The sequence below is a fragment of the Tasmannia lanceolata genome, unplaced genomic scaffold (assembly GCF_043159265.1).
Source record: "Tasmannia lanceolata isolate RefF3 unplaced genomic scaffold, GAP_Taslan_0.1 ptg000020l, whole genome shotgun sequence".
NCBI lineage: Eukaryota > Viridiplantae > Streptophyta > Magnoliopsida > Canellales > Winteraceae > Tasmannia > Tasmannia lanceolata.
The window spans coordinates 16,580,792-16,602,499 of record NW_027518697.1 but is presented as its reverse complement, the minus strand read 5'-3'; the positions used below and the strand labels follow the sequence as shown (position 1 = coordinate 16,602,499).

At 39.7% G+C, this 21,708-nt stretch overlaps 1 protein-coding gene across 1 annotated transcript; it reads right to left on the bottom strand.

Moving 5' to 3' along the window:
- Positions 1-18,350, bottom strand: LOC143855120 (protein CHAPERONE-LIKE PROTEIN OF POR1, chloroplastic-like). Its single transcript, XM_077365312.1, has 3 exons — positions 17,947-18,350; positions 14,457-14,817; positions 1-538 (listed from the first exon to the last, which is right to left on the bottom strand). Exons 1-3 carry the CDS (start codon positions 18,277-18,279, stop codon positions 363-365), a joined length of 870 nt encoding a protein of 289 aa, XP_077221427.1. The 5' UTR covers positions 18,280-18,350; the 3' UTR covers positions 1-362.
- Between the last annotated feature and the right edge of the window lie 3,358 nt (positions 18,351-21,708).

The following is a 21,708-nucleotide window of genomic DNA, read 5'->3' as shown; positions in this document are numbered from 1 at the left end:
TGGGCACAAGAGTAAAATTACTAGATAAGAACGAGTTACGACTCTGTTGGACTTGAGTCTGAGTTCATAGATAGCAACTCACTGTGTTACAGTATTACACCCAAGATCCAAATAGCACAGGCAGTTTTTCAATCCCGTTACAGGGAGAGTTCTTGTGCACCACTTAAGAATTATTAAATAAAGTGATAAAAACTGTACATAAACTGTTGAGACATTTTTAGAGCAACCCATGAATTATGAAAGCTCTGATCCTTTTGTACATTGTCACATACCCTACGGAAGCGGGGTAGTCATGTGTTGGTGCCATTCGGACATTTAAATGATAATTACAGTTATTTCAGTGACTAATTTCTTCTTAAAACCTACCTTAGATACAGTGATACCAAAAGCTGAGAGAAGAGAATGAATTCGCTTACCACTACAGCAGGGGAACGGATGCCGAAAAATGGGATAATATCTACTTGAAATAAATTCTCAACAGCTGATCCCACAACTGCACCCACAATAAGGCTCCCAACAGTTATTAGAGTCGCCTTTCCTGCAGAAAAAATGATCAACCAGTTCTTACATTTTAAAAAATAAACTGAACACTAGGGAGTTTTTAGAGAAATGACGAGAGAGATCCAAGCTAATGCATCTGATATATTCTATTTTGGGGAGCAAGGTCTGCTTACGTTCATGTAAAATGCCCATTTTCGTTGTAGTTCTTTTTTTCATCAACCAGTTTTGTAATTTCTTGTCCTATTTCCCATCACTATGTGACTTGATTAGACTCAGCCAGCCACAAAAATTCAATGGTGGAAGATCATCACTGTGAAAATTACATCATATTTATCTTGGTGAGAGTTGTGGACTGTTGACAATTGTTTGTTTCAGAACGTTTGTGGAGATTTTTTTAGTGTAGCTATAGTTTAGAAAATTTTATGACTTACGATTCAAATTTTGAAATTCAAATCAAATCTTATGGATTTCGATTTGAGTCTATGATTGAATCTAAATTTGCATGAGCCTTACGACAATTTTCGACTGGATTCAATCATAAACCGTATATGATTCACACCATTCATGCGATATTTTTTTTTTAATACAAATTCATGCGATTTGATTAAGTTTTGTATAAAAGAAGATAGGACTTTATTTCAAAAGACCCCATTTCCTCGTCCACCAGAAGAAGCCCTCAAAATCCCACTCAAAAGGAGGCAGGAGATAGAGGAGTAGTTCAAACGAATCAAACCAGTTTGAACCAGTCAAGCATAGTGTGTATGCTTGACATTTCTCATATCAAGGAGGGAGACAACTATAATGATGACAACATCGATGACTTACTGGTTTTATATAATTGATATTTGAGACTTTGAGAATTGATATGCACTTCTGTCTTTTATTATTTCTAACATTATTATTCAATATGCGTGGGTTTGAATGGGAAATATATTGTTACTATGTGACAAGTTTGTTAGGAAACAATTCATATTATGACAGTGAATAATTAATCATGGTAGTTTCTATTTAAATTAATGAATTTGGATGAAAAATGAATAATTGGTCATTTTCTTTTTCTATGCTTTATTTATGATTTTTGTTATGTTACACACACACACACACACCAACACACACACTTGTAAAAACACCCTGTGCAATGCACGGGCCGACAAAGAACTGTACGGACCACATCATCGGTTGATCCAAAACATCCATGTGATGGAACACAACATAAATAGGTTGTGCCCGTAAAATCATTTCCATAGGCTGATCCTAGCCCTCCAATCTATAGAGGTCTCCATAATTGTTGTTCCTCTTAAGGTGCCCGGAATTCGTCAATATTTTGAAAGGCGCCCTTAATCCGCAGTACTATGTAATATGTTCACAAAAATTCGTAGTATTATATAACATATGTACCCAATTCGTAATTTTGCAAAGAAAAAACGTCACTGTTGACTTTGTCCACTTTTTTTTATTAACAAAGCATAAAGGAAGGGGCTAGGATCGAAATTATGTGGGCTTTAATGGGTGCCTTTGTTAAAAAGCATAAAGGATGGGGTAGGATTGAAAATATGTGGGTTGAATGGGTGCCTTTGTTAAAAAAAGTGATGTGTAATTCTCATAGAATTTTGGGAGAAATTCAAATAATTCTCTCCTTTTCTCTTTTGCTATATATATATATATATATATGAGAGAGAGAGAGAAGAGTTCCTACACCCTACTGTAGATAAGTTATCTACACCCTAGGCTTAAAATACAGTGGGGGCCACATTGTTTGGGTGATCCAAAGCATTCATTTGATGGGATCTCACATAGATAGGGTTAGCCCAAAAAATCAGCTCCATAGGATCATCTTAACCTTCGAGAACTATGGAGGCAAAAAAGGGACAGATTTGTGAAGGTTTATGCACGTCCATTTTTACCTCCATAGTTCGAAGGGTTGGGATGATCCTATGGAGCTGATTTTTTGGGCACACCCTATCTATGTGAGATCCCATCAAATGAATGCTTTGGATCACCCAAACAATGTGGCCCCCAATGTATTTTAAGCTAGGGTGTATATAACTTATTTACACTAAGGTGTAGGAACACTCTCTCTCTCTCTCTCTCTCTCTCTCTGACACACACACACACACATATCTGTGTGTGTGTGTGTGTGTGTGTGTTTGAATGAATCTTACGATTTATGATCCGATACAATTCAACCCTTATTATGATTTACAATACGATTCAACCCTTATTACGATTTACAATTCGATTCTGATTTTCAAAACAATGGGTGTTGCCTCTTATCTTAGTTATACCAAAAATAGAAAAATAGAGTGAGCTAAGCACAAAATTCATGCCAACAAGCTTCCTATGCAAATTTACATACGAATAACAAGTTCCCAAAAGGTAGGGGCCATCCAATGCAAGATTCCTACAAGACTGAAACATCCCATTGTGTTTTCCAACCCAAACTGTTTTAGCCCGACTTGCTTGACTGAGCATAGACCACAAAAAACAGCAAATTTGACTAAGAAAACCTTCTAAAGGTTCTCTACCACATGACCTCACTGCAAGTTATCGTCCAACTATCTCTTTCAATCTCCTCTCAACCAAGTGAACCATCCTTCCTCCTCTGCTAATTTTGTGACCATATCAAAGATAAGTACTCAAACTAATAGTTACTAGGATTTTTTTGAGTATTCATATCCATTCCCCAAAAGATTGCACCTGACATATGTCTTAAATAAATGCACGATTTCTTCTTTTCAGGAAACTAGAATCATAGTGACAAATATCATTTGCAGGAATTTCTTAAGACATTTCCAACTGTTGAGTTTTTATGCAGGTATACTCAACTCAGCAAAGCCTTCGTCCCAAACTAGTTGGGGTCGGCTAAATGAATCCTTTAGAAAAAATTCATGAACAAGGAGAAAGGAATCTACCCGGCTCTAATCTCGGCTCTAGTTGGGTTCTTCTATGTGGATCATTTTCTTCCATTCTATACTATCCAAGGTCATGTTCTCTGTTATGTTCCTAGCTACCAAGTCTTTCCTCACTGTTTCTACCCAAGTTGTTTTCGGTCTGCCCCTACGTCTTTTTACTCCATCAATTTGGCACGAGTCGCCTCTTCTCAACTGAGCATCCAAAGGCCTACGTTGGATATGTCTATACCATCTTAAGCGTTGCTCTCTCATCTTCTCCTCAATTGGTGTCACCCCCACCTTCTTACGAATGTCTTCATTTTTAATTCTATCTAACCTTGTGTGGCCGCACATCCATCTAAGCATTCGCATCTCCGCTACACTCATCTTATGCACATGCTACTTCTTGGTGGCCCAACATTCTGAGCCGGACAACATGGCTAGCCTTACAGCTGTCTTATAAAACTTTCTCTTCAATTTGGTATGGATTTTACGGTCGTACAGAACTCCTGAGGCAAGCTTCCACTTCAACCAACCTGCTCTTATTCTATGGTTAACATCCTCTTCAATCTCTCCTTCCTTATGTAGAATTGAACCAAGATAGCGAAAGATATCCCTCTTAGGTACCTCCTGTCCAGTCATATTTATACATCCTCGTCCCACCTCCTTACATTACTAAAGTTGCACTCCATATACTCTGTCTTAGTCCTACTCAGTCTAAAACCTTTGGATTCCAAAGTAGTTTTCCATAACTCTAACTTAGCATTTACTCCTGCTTTGGTTTCGTCGACTAATACTATGTCATCTACTAATAAAATACACCACGGCACCTCATCCTGGATACCCTCCGTAAGCTCATCCATAACTAGAGTAAAAAGATAAGGGCTTAGGGCTGGTCCTTGGTGCAGTCCTATTGTAATTGGAAACTCACTAGACGTGCATCCGTGGTTCTGATACTAGTTACTGCTCCATTCCTTAATCACATCAACATATTTAGTAGGCTCTTTTTTTCCTTTCAAGGACCCACCACATAACACTCCTGGGAACCCTATCATACGCTTTCTCCAAATCAATGAAAACCATATCAAGGTCCTTTTTATTTTCTCTAATTCTCTCCATTAACCGCCTAATCAAGAAGATAGCTTCCATAGTTGATCGTCCGGGCATGAAGCCAAACTGATTCTCTGACACCTTAGTCTCTTTTCTTAGTCTATGCTTAATTACCCTCTCCCAAAGCTTCATGGTGTGACTCATTAGCTTAATTCCCCAGTAGTTGGTGCAACTATGAATATCCCCTTTATTCTTATAAATATGCAGGTGTATTATCAGAAAAGTCTTTGACAATAAAAAAATGCAAAAAAGGAAATAACTAAGCTAACAAAGAGGAACCAGTAAATATTGCAGATAAATACAAATAATTTCGGAATCTCATGCAACATCAGGATGATATTGCAAAAATATTGGGAAATCTTGGGAAATATCATTTTGATGAAACTATAAGGCCATGTTTGGCAGCCAAGTATTTTTTTTCATGATATATTAGTGTCTCCAAGTGGTGAGAGAGGGGTAGGGCGGGTGGGAGAAGAGAGATTTGAGAGGGCATGATTGAGATGAGGGTGAGAAGTGGATAAAAATCAGGAAAAGTCGATCCTACTTTGAGTAGAGTTTATTGTTTCCTGATTTTTATCCACTTCTCACCACTTGGAGACACCAGTTTCCTGATTTTAGGTTCCTGACTTTTAGCCACTTCACCCGCCCTACTCCTTTCTCACCACTTGGAGACATTAGTTTATCATTAAAGTAAATTCATGGTAGCCAAGCGTGCCCTAAGATGAAAAAATAATCATGACAATATGTAGGAGATTGTTGCCACCATGCTTGGGAGCAGTGTTTAAAAGCTAATAATCAGGCAAGAACTTTTTAATGTAGTGGGAGCAGTGTTTAAAAGCTAATAAGGTAAAACTGAATGGGAAAGCCAATGATTGATATGGTGGATTTTAACTTTTTATTATTTTGACATGTCAAAGGAGGTTTTTGATTGATTTATTGGGTCCAAGGAATCACTTTGAGCCAGCAAATGATCAACTCCAGGAAGAAATTGAAGGATATGCTCAGATAGTGATGTATACAGTCCCGGACACATAAATTCAGAAAGAAATTGAAGACAAGATTGCCCAAGTATTTGGCATGAATATGATGAAAACATGTGGCAAATCATATCATTGGTACTTTCAATGGAAAGAAATGCCAGAAACAGACAACATGGATTTTGGGAAAAAGAATTCAAGGTGCTTGATGACAAAATCTATCAACAATTTGAAGCAACAACTTGCAGGTGAGTTCTTTCTGACTAGGAGGATGATTCAATCCATGTCAATAGATAGACCCAAGAGTTGCAAAGAAGCAGCAGCGAAAGAGAAGGAAAAAATGACCCAAAATTGCGTCTGAAACATACTGTACATGCTGAAATCAACAGTGACTTCTGCCCACTTCAGTTCATGCTGGAAATTGGCATATCCCATTTTATGAATTCTAGTGATTTTTAATTAATTTTAGAAATTTTTGATAGGGTTTTGGAAAGCCCATAAGTTTCAAAATCCCTATGCCCATTATTAGTCTTTTTATTTCTATATTTCTTATGGGGGTTTTAGGTATGAAGTTATTTTATTTTAAGTATGTTGACAGGCTGGGATTTTATTGCAATCAATGGACTGGATTAAAAGTCAACCTTGTTTCTCTTTTGAGGATTTTGTGGGAATTCACTTAGACAGATTTACTAGTATGTTTTTTTTAATCTTTGCTCAGACTTTGATATGTTTGGATCAATTTCAATGCTTGTTTGTTTCATTTCTAGCATATTTCGCTGTTTTCTAGCGAATTCTTCGTTCCTTTTTACGCTTTCAGGCAATTCAAAAGTGTCAAATTGTGTCTCCCCTCTCCCACAATGTTCTCCTTCCTCTCGAAGACAAAGTTTAGACCGTTCAGCTCCCTCCATCTGGGTGTGCTGCCGCCCTCATAGGGGCGAGTTGACCTTCTAGTGTCGAAACATTGAAATGCTTTGGGTCGTTCTCTCCATCAAGCTTATTGTTTGCTCCTAACTCTATTTTTGAGTGTCGCGTAGTTCATTTGGTCCTAATTGTGGTAGTTTTTCTAGTCCAACTTATGAAATGAATTTTTTTTCTTCAATAGCATCTTTCTTGAGAGATCCTTCAACCATATTACCTATCCTAATTGAATCTAGAGACTTCCCATCGCATCTGGGCCCATGGATATTGCCATTATTGTCTATTGATTGTACTAGCAAATTAAATCCTTTCTATCTGAATGGCAACGACTTATTAAAGAAAAAAGTATGCAGGGCCCAGGGATCAAGATGGTCAATATGAGCCTAATAAAAAAAGGAAAAAATATAGAGAATCGAGGAGGAAGAAAGTCAAAAAGCTTCAGGTAAGGTCTGGCAACTCCAGAATGAGCCAAACGATCAGATACACTATTTGTGGGACGCCATATGTGATGGAACTTAATAAGGTGGCCTTCAACCCAGTTGAGGACCTCTTTGATCGCATTAGCACACCTCTCCTTATAGCTCACACACTTGCTCAACGAATTGTGTTAAGGGAATCTCCTTCCACAGTTAGGAAGTCTAAATCCCTAACCTCAACTAAATGGATCTCGGGCAAGAGGGCCTGTACTTCTACATCGGTCGCATATGTATGGTCTCCCGGGACGTAATATGCCCACCGTGTAACATTGTCAACCTCGTGAAGAAGACCCCCAAACTAGCCAGTCCAGGACTCCACAAGCTAGAGTCGTCAAAGCTTAGCTTAACATAACCAGAATGGGAAGTAGCCACATTAGGTCGGTTTGGTCGTAGTAATCATGCTCAACCGCATCTCTGCCAAGGTTTTCTTAAGGAAGATTACGAGACTCCCCTGAAACAGCCGGTTTTGAAGACCCGGCTGTTTCTTTCTTTCTGAATAACCCACATGGATGCCAAAAGAGCCAAGCTCCACAGAGCACGCCCTTTTGGGCCCAGGGGCAAAGGTCCACCCCTCAAAGAGGGGTCCACAATATGATCAGGAAAAATCCAGTTAGTTCTGCAGTGAATTGAATCCTTCCGTTAGGACATTACTAGAAACACTAGGTACAAGTTGCATACATAGAGGAGTTTCTAAGACTCAACTTCGTATAGGAGACGATCACCCCGTCATTATAGTGTGTAACTGCTTTCATTTTATGTAATTCAATGAAATCGATAGCTCTGTCCTCTCCCCTATGTAGTTTGTGTGCGTGCGTGCGTGTGTGTGAGTGTGGTGGGGGGGGGGGGGGAGGGGGGGCATTCTACTGTACTTGTTCAGTTCGCTCCATCCTACTATACTGCCACCCTAATTCGGGGCAACATGAATTTCTTGTGTCAGAACAGTGACTAGCTTTCTATCATTCAAAAAAAAAAACATTGATTACCTTTGGGTCATTCTCTCCACCACGCTGATCTTTTGCTCCTAACTCTATTAAGAGCATCCAATATAGTTCATTTGGTCCATGATGTGGTTGTTTTCCCAATACAACTTATGAAATGATTTTTCTTCTGCAATAGATTCTTTCTCGAGAGATACTTCAAGCATAATGCCCATCTTAATTGAATCTAGAGACTTCCATAGCGTCTAGGCCCATATAGGTTGCCATTATTATCACTGAAATTATTGACCGAATGACCATAAGAGCAAATTAAATTCTTCTGTTAGGACATTACTTTTTTTTTTGCAAGATGATAAGTTTCATTAATATTTAGATAGATTTCTTCATTCTTCATTTGAAATTCTTAGGAATGTGGGTTTGATGATTTCTATTCAAGACTCATAGTTGCATTTGAAATTCTAGAATGGCATAGTCAATTGATCATGGGATTTGCTAGGCAATTTCGAGGAGAACCATTTCTCAGCTCACATTTCCGGGAGAGAACATCGACCTATTATGTATGACTGAAAATTCTGTTAGGACTCAAGGTTATAAATTTCGTTTTCGTTCCGAAAACGAAACGAAATCTTCAAAATTTCGTTTCGTTCGAAATTTCGGTCATTTCGTTTGAAATTTCGGATTTCGTCCGAAATGGACGAAATTCAAAATTTCGTCCGAAATTGGCTATAACGGCTAGTTTGACTGGATTTTGCAGATTTTACAACAATGCCCCTGGAACGGCTCTTTTTGGTTTTTGACCATTTTAACCTCAAAATGTGACCATTTATAGCTATTGGGAAGGGTATTTTAGTCATTTTTAAATGCACAATCAATTAAAAACTCTATAAATAGCCTTTTCCCTACCTTCTAATCCTCCACCTTCACATAAGTGATTCTCCTTCATTCTCTACTTTCACTTACATTATCTATTCTACTAAATTTCCTACAAGTCTACCCTCTTCTTCAACTCAATCCAAGTCTATTTTAGAGCAAAGGGAAGGCATACATTCAACTTACCACTACAAGAAGTCAAGAACTATTTCCAAAGGCTTATTTCAAGTGAGTGGAGGCTAATTTTTTCTTCTTCTCTTCAACTCAAGTTCAACCTTAAGGTTCTCTTTATTTATTTCCATTTCCTTTCTTTTATTTCTTACTTCATTTGTCCCCTTCTACTTCATTTTTTTGTAATTTGTTTCAATTTTCTTTCTTCTAATTCATTTTTCCCCTTCTTCTACTTCATTTCAGAATGAGTGGGTCGGGCTCGGGACCTTCTGCAGGAGCATCCTTTATTGGTTCGGCACCCGCTAGATCGGATGACCCGGCATGGGCTTACAGTACATTGGTTCCGGGTCAAAAAAAATAAAGTAACTTGCATATTCTGTGGCAAAGTCATATCGGGTGGAGGTATAACCCGCTTGAAAGAACATTTAGCGGTTGTTCCTGGTGAAGTAGCATCATGCAAAAAAGTGACTGAAGATGAAAAATATCGAATGAAGCAACTTTTAGATGCAAAGAGAAAAGAAAGGGCTAGGATGAGCCTATCCAGAGCAGATGTTGGAGGTTTTTATGGCACACCAGACGAAGAAGAAGAGCAGGATGAAGAAGACATTGGTACACAATTGCCTCAACGAAGAGGTAAGGAAGTTCTTGTAGAACTGAGTGGTACAAAAAGGAAGAAGAAGGGAATCACAGGAGGGATCAGGAATTTCTTTGCACCACGAACAACCCCTGGAGTCCAGCTAAGCATTAAAAGTGTTTTGGCTACTAAAGAAACAATGGATAGAGCAGACATAGCGGTTGGCATGCTTTGCTACGATGCCAATCTCCCTTTCAACGTTGCCAATTCACCTTTCTGGCAACCTATGTTTGATGCTGTGAATGCCATGGGTTCGGGTTATAAGGCACCTACTTATCATGCTTTAAGGGGTCCCATTTTGAAGAATACAGTGGATGAGGTAAACAAGTACTTGGAGGAGATTAAGGTGTCATGGAGATACACTGGCTGTAGCATTATGGCAGATGGATGGACAGACACCAAACAACGTTCCCTAATCAACTTTTTGGTGTACTACCCTAAAGGAGTCATATTCCTCAAATCCGTTGATGCATCTGGCATAGTGAAGAATGCCGATGAATTATACAATATCTTTGAAAAGATTGTCGGAGAGGTGAATCCGGAATATGTAGTGCAATTTGTAACTGACAGTGAGCCAAGTTACAAAGCTGCTGGGAAAAGACTAGAAGCCGCGTTTGGTACATTCTTCTGGACTCCTTGCGCAGCTCATTGCTTAGATCTTATCTTGGAGCATCTGTGCAAACCGACTGTATTTCCTCACATAGCAACCACAATTGAGAGGGCTCGGACGATTACAAAGTTCATCTACAACCATGGAAGCCTCTTGAATTTGATGAGAAAGAAGTTCACAGGTGGGAAGGAGTTGTGCCGCCCTGCTGCAACCAGATTTGCTACAAATTTCCTTAGCATACAAAGTCTGGTGTTGAATCGGAAAGCACTTCAGCAGATGTTTGTGTCTGATGAGTATAGTACTAGTAGGTTTGTCCAACACCCACTGAGTGAAGGGGTAGTTAGTACTGTGTTGGATAAATCTTTTTGGGACCAATGCAAGTACATTCTACACATCAGCGAGCCTTTAGTGAGAGTGCTGCGTTTGGTAGATCGGCAGGACAAACCGGCGATGGGTTACCTATATGAGGCCATGGATAAGGCCAAAGAGAACATCAAGGAGAGGTTGAAGAGAAAATCGGATTACAATCCCATCTGGAGGATCATCGACCAAAGATGGGATAGGCAACTCCACAGTCCCCTCCATGCAGCAGGATATTTTCTTAACCCTGCTCTCTTTTTCACTCCTACCTTCTCTAGGCACAGTGAAGTAACCAGAGGCTTGTTGGCATGCATCACTCGACTGGTAGCTGATGAAGGTACACAAGACCTCATCACCAATCAGATTGAGGATTATCGAGAGGCTAAGGGTATGTTTGGAATGAAGCTTGCAATCCGCAACCGAACGAAGTTGGGGCCAGGTATATTTGAGTTGTTTGTTTAATTAAGTATAATTCATTTTAACTTTTAGTTTCTCAACAAATAATGCTTTACTATTTGTTACTTTACAGTTGCATGGTGGAATCAATTCGGAGATGACGTGGAAGAATTACAGACCTTTGCGATCAGAATCCTCAGTCAGACCTGCAGTGCGACTGGGTGTGAAAGGAATTGGAGCACCTTCGAACACATTCACTCTGCAAAGAAAAATAGGTTGGAGCACCAGAGATTAGATGACTTGGTGTTTGTCCATTACAATCTTAAGTTTCGAGAAAGGTATACAACGTAATATAGTATTTTCAACTCTCACCTCATCACTTTAAGCTTTTAAGTTTAACCTTTGACATTAAACTTAATGTTTTCCTTTTCAGGGACTTGTTGAGGAAATCATCTACCACTAGTGACCCTTTGAGCATAGACCATCTGGATGTCATGATGGATTGGGTTACAGAAGAAGAAGATGTCATATTCACGCCGAAAGACATTGGGTAGGAAAATCTTGAAGCACCTACTGCTGTGGTTGGGGCCGGGGACGACGACGACGACTTTCTCATGCCTCTTGAAGAAGATGTCCCTACTGGTGGTCCAAGTGGTGATGACGGTGGCGACAACGACGACGAAGAAGACATTGAATATGATCATCCGGGTTATGATGACTGAGAGTTGTTGCTACTAGCTATTGTCTATGTTTCACTTTCATGTATCTCTTTTTTTTTATGTTTTTCTATGTATCAGACTATCAGTTGGACTTGTGCAAGACTTTATGTGTTTAACTAATGAATATGCCTTTTGAGACACATATTTTGGACTATTTATTAGTTTTTCATCTTTTTCTATTGATTTTTTATTTTTTTAGATTTTTCTCATATTTTTTAATATATTTTTTGTGTGAACGAAAAGTTTCGACCGAAATGACCGAAATCCCACCGAAATTTTGTTTCGGTGACCAAAACGAAATGGCAACCGAAACGGAATTTAGACATTACTAGAAACACTAACTACAAGTCGGATACATCAGTGAGATGAGTTTATTCAACTCAACTTCACGTAGGAGATAATGTGCTCCCGTCTTTAGTCGGATTTTAATGTAGTGGGAGAGTATTTCCATTTTATGTACTTCAATGCAAACTATAGTTCTCTTATACCTAGTCAGGGTGGGCGTGGGGTGGGGTGGGGGGACCTTGACCTTGGGCCTTTCATTTTAGAGACTGGAACATCAAATTCGATTTCCTTCCAAAGTCAATAATCTCTTTACTGAACTCATCTTTAATTGCTAATGTCTTACCCTTTGAATGGCATGGTCTCATACCGAAGGAGATTATTCGTCCACTCTTGTTCCTTGAGGCCCCTTTATAGGCCCACTACTACGAGCCAAGGTTTTAAATTTCGGATTCGATTTTGGTTTCGGCCGCCATGGAAATGGAAATGTTTCGGCTACGGTTGGAATTTCGGTGAAAATCCCAGAAAATCACGGAAACATATGGAAACATATGCAAATGTTAGAATTTAAAGATGAAACTTCAGGAAATGCTAGAATAAGCACAAACACATACTTAGAAACCATCACATAAGCAAGACAGTCATCCATAATGGTTTGAAACATCGAACATCTCATGACGGTGTTCACGCATGTCTGATAATTTAGTAAATGCCAAATTTCACATGTAATTCATATAAATATTTATAGACAGCACCACATTTCGCATGCAATTCATATGAATATAATTATGTAATATATAGAGATATAGTATAGCACTATTACACACGATTTTGGTTTATGCATTTTGGTCGTTTCGGTTTTTATTTCTGTTTCGGTGGGAATGGAAACGGAAACATTTCGGTCATTTCATGTCAGTTCGGTGGAAATGTAAAAACCGTGATTAGAGCTGACACCATTGAAAATCATATCCACTCAAGGAGCTCATATATGCTCTTGTCATGGTTTTAAATTTCGGCAAAAACGTTTCGGTTCAGCCGAAGTATTTCGGTTTTGTTGGAAAACGAAACGAAATCCACATTGAGTCGGAAAAGTACCAAACTTCGCAGAAAAGTTTCGGAAATTTGAAATTTCGGTGAAACGTTTTGGTAAAGTACAAAATTTCACCCGAAATTTTTACAAGATTTCGTCCGAAATTTCGTACCGAAACCGAAACCGAGATTTAAAACCTTGGCTCTGGTAGGCTAAGTACCCATGGTGGAGCCACACCACCTCTAGAACTAATATCAATATGCTGATATAGAAAACCACTATTACACTAAAGATTTTGGTTTATGCATTTTGATAGTCTCGGTAGGAATGGAAACAAAAAAATTCCAGTCGTTTCGATGGAAATTTAAAACCATGATGAGAGCTGACACCAATCAAAATCATATCCACTCGAGGAGCTCATATATGTCCTTGTAGGCTAAGTACCCATGTTGGCTCCACACTTGCTGTAGCCAATGAAAAACCCTTGTTTAACCACGACCTCCAGAACTGTCTCAATACAATATTCATAAACAAGTAAAACATTCTTGAAGGTAACTCAATTTATTCAATATTCAATAAAGATCTCAGCTTTAGTGTCCAGATACCCAGACAGCTCATGCCAAACCTCTTTTGAACCTGCCACTAGGTGAACCCATCCATTAGGTGTCCTATAGCTATCAATTACCTAGGCACACTAACCCATTCTGCTTCTTAACATCCTCTCTGGGGGTAAAGCACTTTCAACTACACATGAAAGCCCATCCAACTCATTGCAGGTTCGATAGACAATAGGAAGGATGGAAATATGATGGATATGGGCACACACACATTTCATATTCGATTTCTAAAGATTATTGAGAACCACATTCTTTTTTGAGCACATGTGTATATTTCTGCCATTTGATTTGCTTGATCTGATTTATGGTATGGAATATCAGTTCCTTCCCATCTTTCTTTGAATTTCCCTGCACACACACATATGCAGGCATGTGTCATGTTTGACATACGCTACCAAGATTAGTGGGGCCATGCAACATGCATGAAATCTGAAGTTTATCAGGATAGCATAGTATGCTCATGCAAGAGGGACCCACCAACTCTCCAACTGCTAAGAAAGTAGTTTATTTAAGCAAGAGGTGGACCTTCATTTCACTTGTGAAGCTGCTTCCAGCAAATGATTATTTCCATTTTTATTTATCATAGTCCAATAAATTGCTGTGTAAGAATCTTTTCTCAAAACAAAAAGGAAAAAAGAAAAAAAAACGTATCAGGACACCATAGGTGGGCAGGCATGAATTGAGAAATGCTTGTTACTTAATGAATGTTGTCAAGGGTTATTGATGAAAGCTTTTCAAAAACTGCAAATATTTTCAAGGAACATATTTTCCTAAGGACTCCTAGTAAATATGTGATCATTTTTCTGTAGATTTCGGGTTGATTCCGGTTTAAGTCAAACAACCAGGTGCCATGAAATTAAAAAAAAGGCAAACAACCAGGGGCTTTTTACAAGTCCTGATAAAGTCATGAATAGGAAAGCTAAAAATATATAACATTAAAAGGGATTGATCCTTACCTAGGCTATTGTTCTTCTTGGTTAAAAAGTATAGTGAAGCTCCAAAACTAGTCGCCAATATTAGCCCAGGAACGTCGGCCCCAGCATATGGCCCTGTTGAAGATGGGGAGACCCCACTGACAAAAGTGAAAACCATCAATGCACCATAGACCCCAGCTTGTATACCTAAGTTTCCAGATGATGGTGCTTCAACTGAAACCGGTGCATTCTTAACTGTAGATTGCAGCCATTGGGGCACCACACTCATTCCAGGACTACTTAAAGGCTTTACATCGGCGTAACGGATGTTGCTATTCACAACCTTGCCTGCTCTCCGTTGATTTAAGCTCTGCATAAGCAACATGTCATATGCAGCCTCTACCTGAAACACAAGCAACATTTTTAGTTTTCTTGATAAGTTAATCATGAGAACAAAAATGAGCATAAGGGAGTAGCAGAAAGAATCAAACGAAATCCTCCTCCTTAAGTTCTACCATGTTTCCTCCTCAACTTTATTAGCAAAAACAAAGAACGGGGTCAAGGAATCCCTAAAATAAAGACACGATAAAAAAAGAAGAAGAAAGAAAATGTATAATAAAAAAGGCACTAGATGCTCTATTGCCATGAGGTGTAGGGTTCAAGACGGGTACAAGGGATGGAGGAAAGCTAGCTCTACAATAAAAAAAGGCACTGAATTTCCCATATATAAAAAAGGGACGGAAGGGCGGGCATCGACAGTGTTATACGGGATAATGAGGGACATGTAATAATGTCTTTCTCTGGATCGGCGGGCATCTGTGATGCAAATGAAGCAGAGGCAAAAGCACTATTATTCAGGCTGAAATGGTGCGAAAGGAACTAAATTGGGCCGTTAATCGTGGAGGGTGATTCCGCTAACACTATTGCATGGGCATCTAACCGCTCCGGTGGACCTTGGCGCCTCAACAACACGATTGGGGAAATCAGGGATTTGGTTAGTATGATTCGCCCCCAACTGATTCACCGGCGGCAGTCCGCGAACACGATGGCAGATGGTCTGGTGAAGGAGGGTGTGGATATTATCCACACCAGGGTTATTTTATCCGACCAGTTTAGGTCTATCTCTTGATTATATCGGAATTTTCTTCTGTGTTGTATGGGGATTCCCCTATATGATTGGGGGACTCCTTGTCCCCCTATTGTATTGACTCTTTCGAGTATCTAATAAATTATGTTACCTTCTCAAAAAAAAAAAAAAATTCCCATATATATATTAAGATTCCTTATCCAGCATCCGCTACTTTAGCAAGATCATCTGTACTCTCATTTGCACACCTAGGGATGTCCTTGGAGAAAGGACCAATTTCATTTGCACACCTACCTAGTGTTGCAGCCCAGAGATGACATTGCAAGAGTAACCTGCCCACCTTAAGCTCTAACATTTGATTAACAGAATCCATCCAAAACAAAAGATTTGGAACCCTGCTGAACTTAATTTCAATCACAAACTTAGACAACAGACCATCTTCCTTTGCCCTGTTTGGATGAGGCAACAAAAGCAATTGCGTACGATCTTCTTTCCAAGCCTTCTCTTTCAGTATTCAATGAAGTTAGTTTCCTACACTTCTGTGCAAAGCAATATCATACTTTTAACTCCTGACTGGATCCTAACCTCACTATAAAGTAAAAAAACTTAACAAGAGAACACCCCCACCCACATTCATCAACACAGGAACTAACTGTATCTCCTTTCCCACCTCAAATCTAATACCTTCACTAAAATTAGGACCCATACTGCCCTCCAAATCACAGATCCTAAACTTCTAGCATATCCCCAGCCACTCATACTACCTTTCTTAGCCTCTGTTGCTGTCGTCCACATCATCCCTCCCCCCCCCTCGACAATCTTTCTCTGAGAAAGTCTACAATTTTTCTACAACTCAGGGAGGATTTGGAATTAATATTTAGATCACCATCATCCAAGTCATTCTTTGAAAGAAATAGTCATTATGGGCTATCTAGTTAGTATGTTATAGATACATAAAATCTGAAATAAAGAAGTAGACATTTAGAACTTAATAGGTACACCATGGCCAGCATCAGCTGTCAAGGCTACCAAAGTCATGTTAATGTCAAAACGTACAACCCAAATTATGGCTTCACGGTTGAGGTATGCACCAATAGATAAAGAGGCAGTTCAGTCCTTGACTAGTTACCAATAAGAATTTCCCTGGGTTTAATAGAAAGAGAGGAAGCCATCACCTGGGTTTGTAGAGCAAAACCAGAAATTTTATCAGTAAGTAACACAAAAAAACTGTCGATTGGATCAGAATCCAAATAAGATGTCAAGGTATGCCATGTCCCAATATTAAGGAGGTGATCGAACTAGCACTGATGGTCCTTTTTCCACATTAAAGCATTCTTTACTCACTTTCTAATTCCAATCTCATCAAATAGAAGAAAATACCCTTCTTGAAACCCATTTCAGGCTGGTCAAACTAGCAGTGATGGTTCATCTAAAATGAATACTGCATTAAGAAGTCATATTCAAATTATCATTAGGTCAGGATGCAACATTTTCTATTGTCATTCATGTAAGCGGTTCTGAGTTCACTTCAAATATGTATGCTAAAACTATGGCAATGAAAAGTTGTTCTCTGGGTTCAAAGCTCAAACACATTCTGCTAATCCAAAATTGGCAATCATGTATTCTGTAAAGCAACCCAGATTGCCAATTCATAAATCATCCTACAATTGTTGGTTTTCAGATCTGATTATCCAAATGCAAGGACTCTGATTACTCATTGTTGGACGTCAAGATCAATAATTCACCAACAATAGCATATAAAAATTTGCATGATGACACAGCTCTCTTTATTTTATCACCCAATTTCAACATTTTCAGATGCACAAAAGAAGAACTAAAACCCATTAAAATCTCTATATTTCAGCAAAAAATCATCGAAACAAAACCTAATTCAGACAAGAATTGAAAACCCACATCAACAGAAATTCATAGATGACACAGTTCTCTTCATTTTATCACCCAAATTCAACATTTTCAGATACGCAAAAGAAGAACTAAAACCCATAAAAATAACAGAAAATCATCTAAACAAATGTAATTCGAACGAGAATCGAAAACCCACATCGACAGAATTTGAATATATGACACAGCTCTCTTCATACTATCACCCAAATTCAGCATTTTCTGATGGGAAATGATATATTCGCCCCTTTTCTTACTTGGGACAGCCCTCTCAAGTCTAAAAGAGTAGTTAGAAATACACTAGAAGGGGCTGTCCCAAGTTTAAAAAAAAGGGGGGGTGGGGGGGGGGGGGGGGGTGGGTGCGAATATATCGCTTCCCTTTCAGACAAACAAAAGAAAATCTCGATACTTTGAACAGAAAAAATCATCCAAACAAACCTAATCCAAAATATAAAAAGAAAAAAAAAAAAAAAACCCACATCGACATCTGAAAAAAACAAAAACCCAGATGAGAAAAGATAATTAAATTGAAGAATTAAAAACCTGTGCAACAGCTTCTTGATCCTCTTTACAAGAAGAAATGATTGAATTTTTGGCGCGAAGGATTTCATCAAACGAAGCTCCTTCTGAAACTCCAAGCAGTTTCAGAGCGTTTTCAACAGACATTTCAGAAGGAGCTGAATCATCAGCTCTCGAACCAGTAAAAGTAGTGGTCAGTTCTAACCTGCGCCGTGGGGGTACGACCTCACCCCACCATCGCTTCGACCTCTTACCTTGTGTTCTTAACGCTGTTGTAGTCCAGATGGGGTTAGATGCGCCACACGGCGCACGATAGAGGACGCCGTTGCTGGCTCCGATATAGAGCGCCGCTGCCATTTCATTCGTTTTTCTCTCTACCGTAGACGTTCCTATCTCTCTATCTTTTCTTGTTTAAGATTGAGAGAGAAAGAGGGTTAACATCTAATATCAATGATATTTTCACCCCCCCTGGAGTACGCATGCGCCGCCATATTAACTTGATTTGACGTCAGAAAACGTTAAAATTGTCCACCGTTCACGTCAAATCATTTTATAAGTGGGGCGCATGCGTACTGCAGGGGGGTGAAAATTATCTTCAACCAAATCTAATTAGTCAAATTAATCCCAGAAATGAACCGATGTAAAAGACGTGAAAAGGGGAGGTTTCCTTTTTAGGAGTATTACCAAAAACGGGGCGGGCCGGATGTTGCATTCCCCGTCCCCGTCTCCGCTAGATGGACCATTCCCCATCCCCACTTCGGGGATGGCGGGGAATACCTAATTCCCATCCCCGTCCATACAAAAAAACCTCACCTCAAAAAAGCTTTTTAACGCCCATAAAAAAGAAAAAGACAAGCAGTGTTTGTGCACTTATCAAAATATGGTAGTGCCAATAGCACTAGCATAAATGAAATATTTACTGTTAAAAAAAAAAAAAAAATACTAAAATAGTACTAAAATAAGAGGATATTGATAATGGCTTGTATGTTAAAACGGAGCGGGGCGGGTCAAGGCCCCGTCCCTGCTCGGCTACTCCAAGTCAGGGAAATCCCCGTGCGGGCGCGGGGTGGGGGCGGATCCCCATTTTCAAGGGTGAAATTGCCAGCCCAACCCGAAATCAGGATAATTACTAAAGGCTACTGATGTTGGCACTTGGCACTACCGTGTTTTGATAATTGCACTAACTCAGCTTGTCTTTTATTATTTAAAAGCTGTCAAGTTAGGGGTGCAACTTGGGCGGGCTCAACCTGGAAAAAAAGTCGGGTTGGATTGAGTTTGGGTTGAGGGCTCGGGCAACCCGACCCGAGTGAAACCGACATTTTTAATAATTTTTTAATTATTTAAGCTTAAAATCTCGGGTTGGGTCAGGTTGAACTTGAGTCAGGTCGGGTTCGGGTTGAGCAAATGGTTGCTCGGGTAAGGGTCGGGTTGGCATCAACGCTACCCGAGTTGCACCCCTATGTCAAATGTTATTACAGATCCCAAAAATCTTTCTCAAGCCATAACTGTAGTGCCAATATCAGTAGACAAGCTGAGTTGGTGCAATCATTAAGACATGGTAGTGCCAATATCAGTAGCACTGCTCAAATAAAGTTTTGAAAGGGAAAATTTCTCTCCCCTCCCATTTTTTTAGTTGTTTTGCCAGGCAATTTTGCGGAAAGCAATTTCTTGGCAAAACTTTGCACAAGAGAACAGCCACATAGGTTAACCTTTTAGCTGATTTTGTCTTATTCATTTAATTCACCTGAGGTCGTTGTTCTCCCCTCCAAAAGTTAGCCGTGAAGTTGCCTAGTAAATCCCATGCTACATTTGCTGGCGCATCTGATAAGTAATAGCAGGTGTTGTGCCGTGTATATGCTATGTGCATCGGGCACGAATGCATGATGCGAAATAAGGTTTCTATGCTAGGTGCCTCGTTCCTAGATAAATTCGAGATAAAAAAACAGGCATGACTTAAGCCAAAATGCTACATCATCTACCATTGAAACTCTTACTTAGGTTTACTTAATTATTTAATTTAAGTTATTGCATTGAGGTTCCTTAATTGGTAAAAGGTCACGCATAATTTATGTGCCCATAGATATGTACATCACATATGAGGCAATTTGTTTTGTTGCCACTATGGGTGATGGCATCACTCGTGTAAAGTAATATCTTATCCCTATTGCACCTCACTCACATTCATGTCTTCGGCTTTGCATGGTGTAAAATGGGTATCTACCCTTTGCATGGTGTAAAATGGTGGGCCCTAGGTGTAAAAAAATTCAATTGATGTAAGTAATTGACATGGCTACTTGGTTTGTAATTTGCCTTGAAAGAGGGGTAAAATGATTTTTTACCTCTTAAATTTTTTTACTGCTTTAGTTTTTTTTGTCAACGAAAGTCGAAACTCATATTTTTTAAGGTTTTTTTTCAATTATTTTAGTTATTCTTCTTCTTCATCTTTTTTCCCCCCTATTTATCATGTGTTTCTTCTTCCTAGATAATCTTAATCAATTGTTTCTCTTTGTGAAACTTCAGCCACTATACTTTAAAAAATGATAAGAACCTGCGGAAGAAGAAAAACATAAAAAATTAGTAACCATTTGAAAAAACATAAAAAAAAAAAAAAAAGAAAAAAAAGTAACAAGACAAACAATGGTGATGAGGATGAAAAAGAACAAAAAGATATGGAAACTCAATCCAAAAATTAATTTTCATTATGGGGCAATGGCTCGTGATGGCGTCTGAATCTGGGTCTGCGATCGCGCGGTCGGTAGAGAGCCTCCGCAGGGTCTGCAATCACAAACAAAGGGGTCAGGAGGGTCCGGGGTGGGTCCCGGACGATCACTTCGACACTCAAGTCAGATTCGTTGACCAATCAATATAAAGAACAGCGAGAAGAGGAGAGGGTTCGATCAGGTTTACCAAGGCCAAGGCGCAGGTTCTTTTCTTGGTGTGTGGGTGGATGGGTCGGAGGGCACTAACAGGGAGAGTGGGATTAAGTTCCCGGCCTCCTCTGCTGTTGCCTTGCCTCTCTCTTTTCCGGTTGTCTTGTGGGAGCTGAAAAAAGGATGAGAAAAAGATGAATCCCCTCTCTTCTTCCCTTCTCCCCCTTTTAAGGGGTGGCGTGCGGACCTTTTCATCATTATGGAGAGAAAACCTTCATTTACAGGATTGGGTCGTTCTCCTGTTTCGACGGCGCGCGTGGCTTTGCTGGATAATCCCTTCCATAATTTGTGATAATGATGAGGCTTGGACGGTGAGAAAGTGACACGTGTCGTAATCATACGGTCTTGCCGTTTCCCAGCGCCTTTCTTCATGATGGTTAGGCTCTATTGGTGCATGGACGACACGTGGCGAGAATTGAGAGCAGCACTGTATTTATGTCCCATCATAACACCCCCTTACTCCTTTGGTCCATTGAATGGGCCAAGGGAGTAATGTCTGGTCAAGCGATGCCATGGTGAGGGCATTTATGGGGGCTCCGGAGTACGAGGAGACGTGCCGTTTTATCCGGCAGTCATCCCCGGGAAATGGTAGCGTCATCATGTGGCTTTCGGTCGGAGACACGTGCCGGGTGGGTCGCCTTGTTTCGAGACACAAGGGTTTCTCCCTCGAGCTTAAAAAGGAAGACCATCCCGGCGTTCTGTCATTGCTTTTTTTTTCTGAGATAGGTGTTTCTTCGCACCTTTTCCCTTTTTTCGGCAACATGTATGGTTCCCCTTCGCAGGTTAGGGGCAAAGCCCCTCTTTCCCAGGGATCGTCGAGTGACCCCGACCTGTCCTCCGACCCGGAGGAGGACTT

What these genes read in the sequence shown, in the direction of transcription:
- LOC143855120 (XM_077365312.1), bottom strand. Translation starts at nt 18,279, where the DNA reads ATGGCAGCGGCGCTCTATATCGGAGCCAGCAACGGCGTCCTCTATCGT. An exon ending in ATCAAGAAGCTGTTGCACAG is followed by an intron (nt 14,818 to 17,946) that starts GTTTTTAATTCT and finishes CTTGTGTTTCAG; the next exon opens with GTAGAGGCTGCATATGACAT. An exon ending in CAAGAAGAACAATAGCCTAG is followed by an intron (nt 539 to 14,456) that starts GTAAGGATCAAT and finishes TTTTTTCTGCAG; the next exon opens with GAAAGGCGACTCTAATAACT.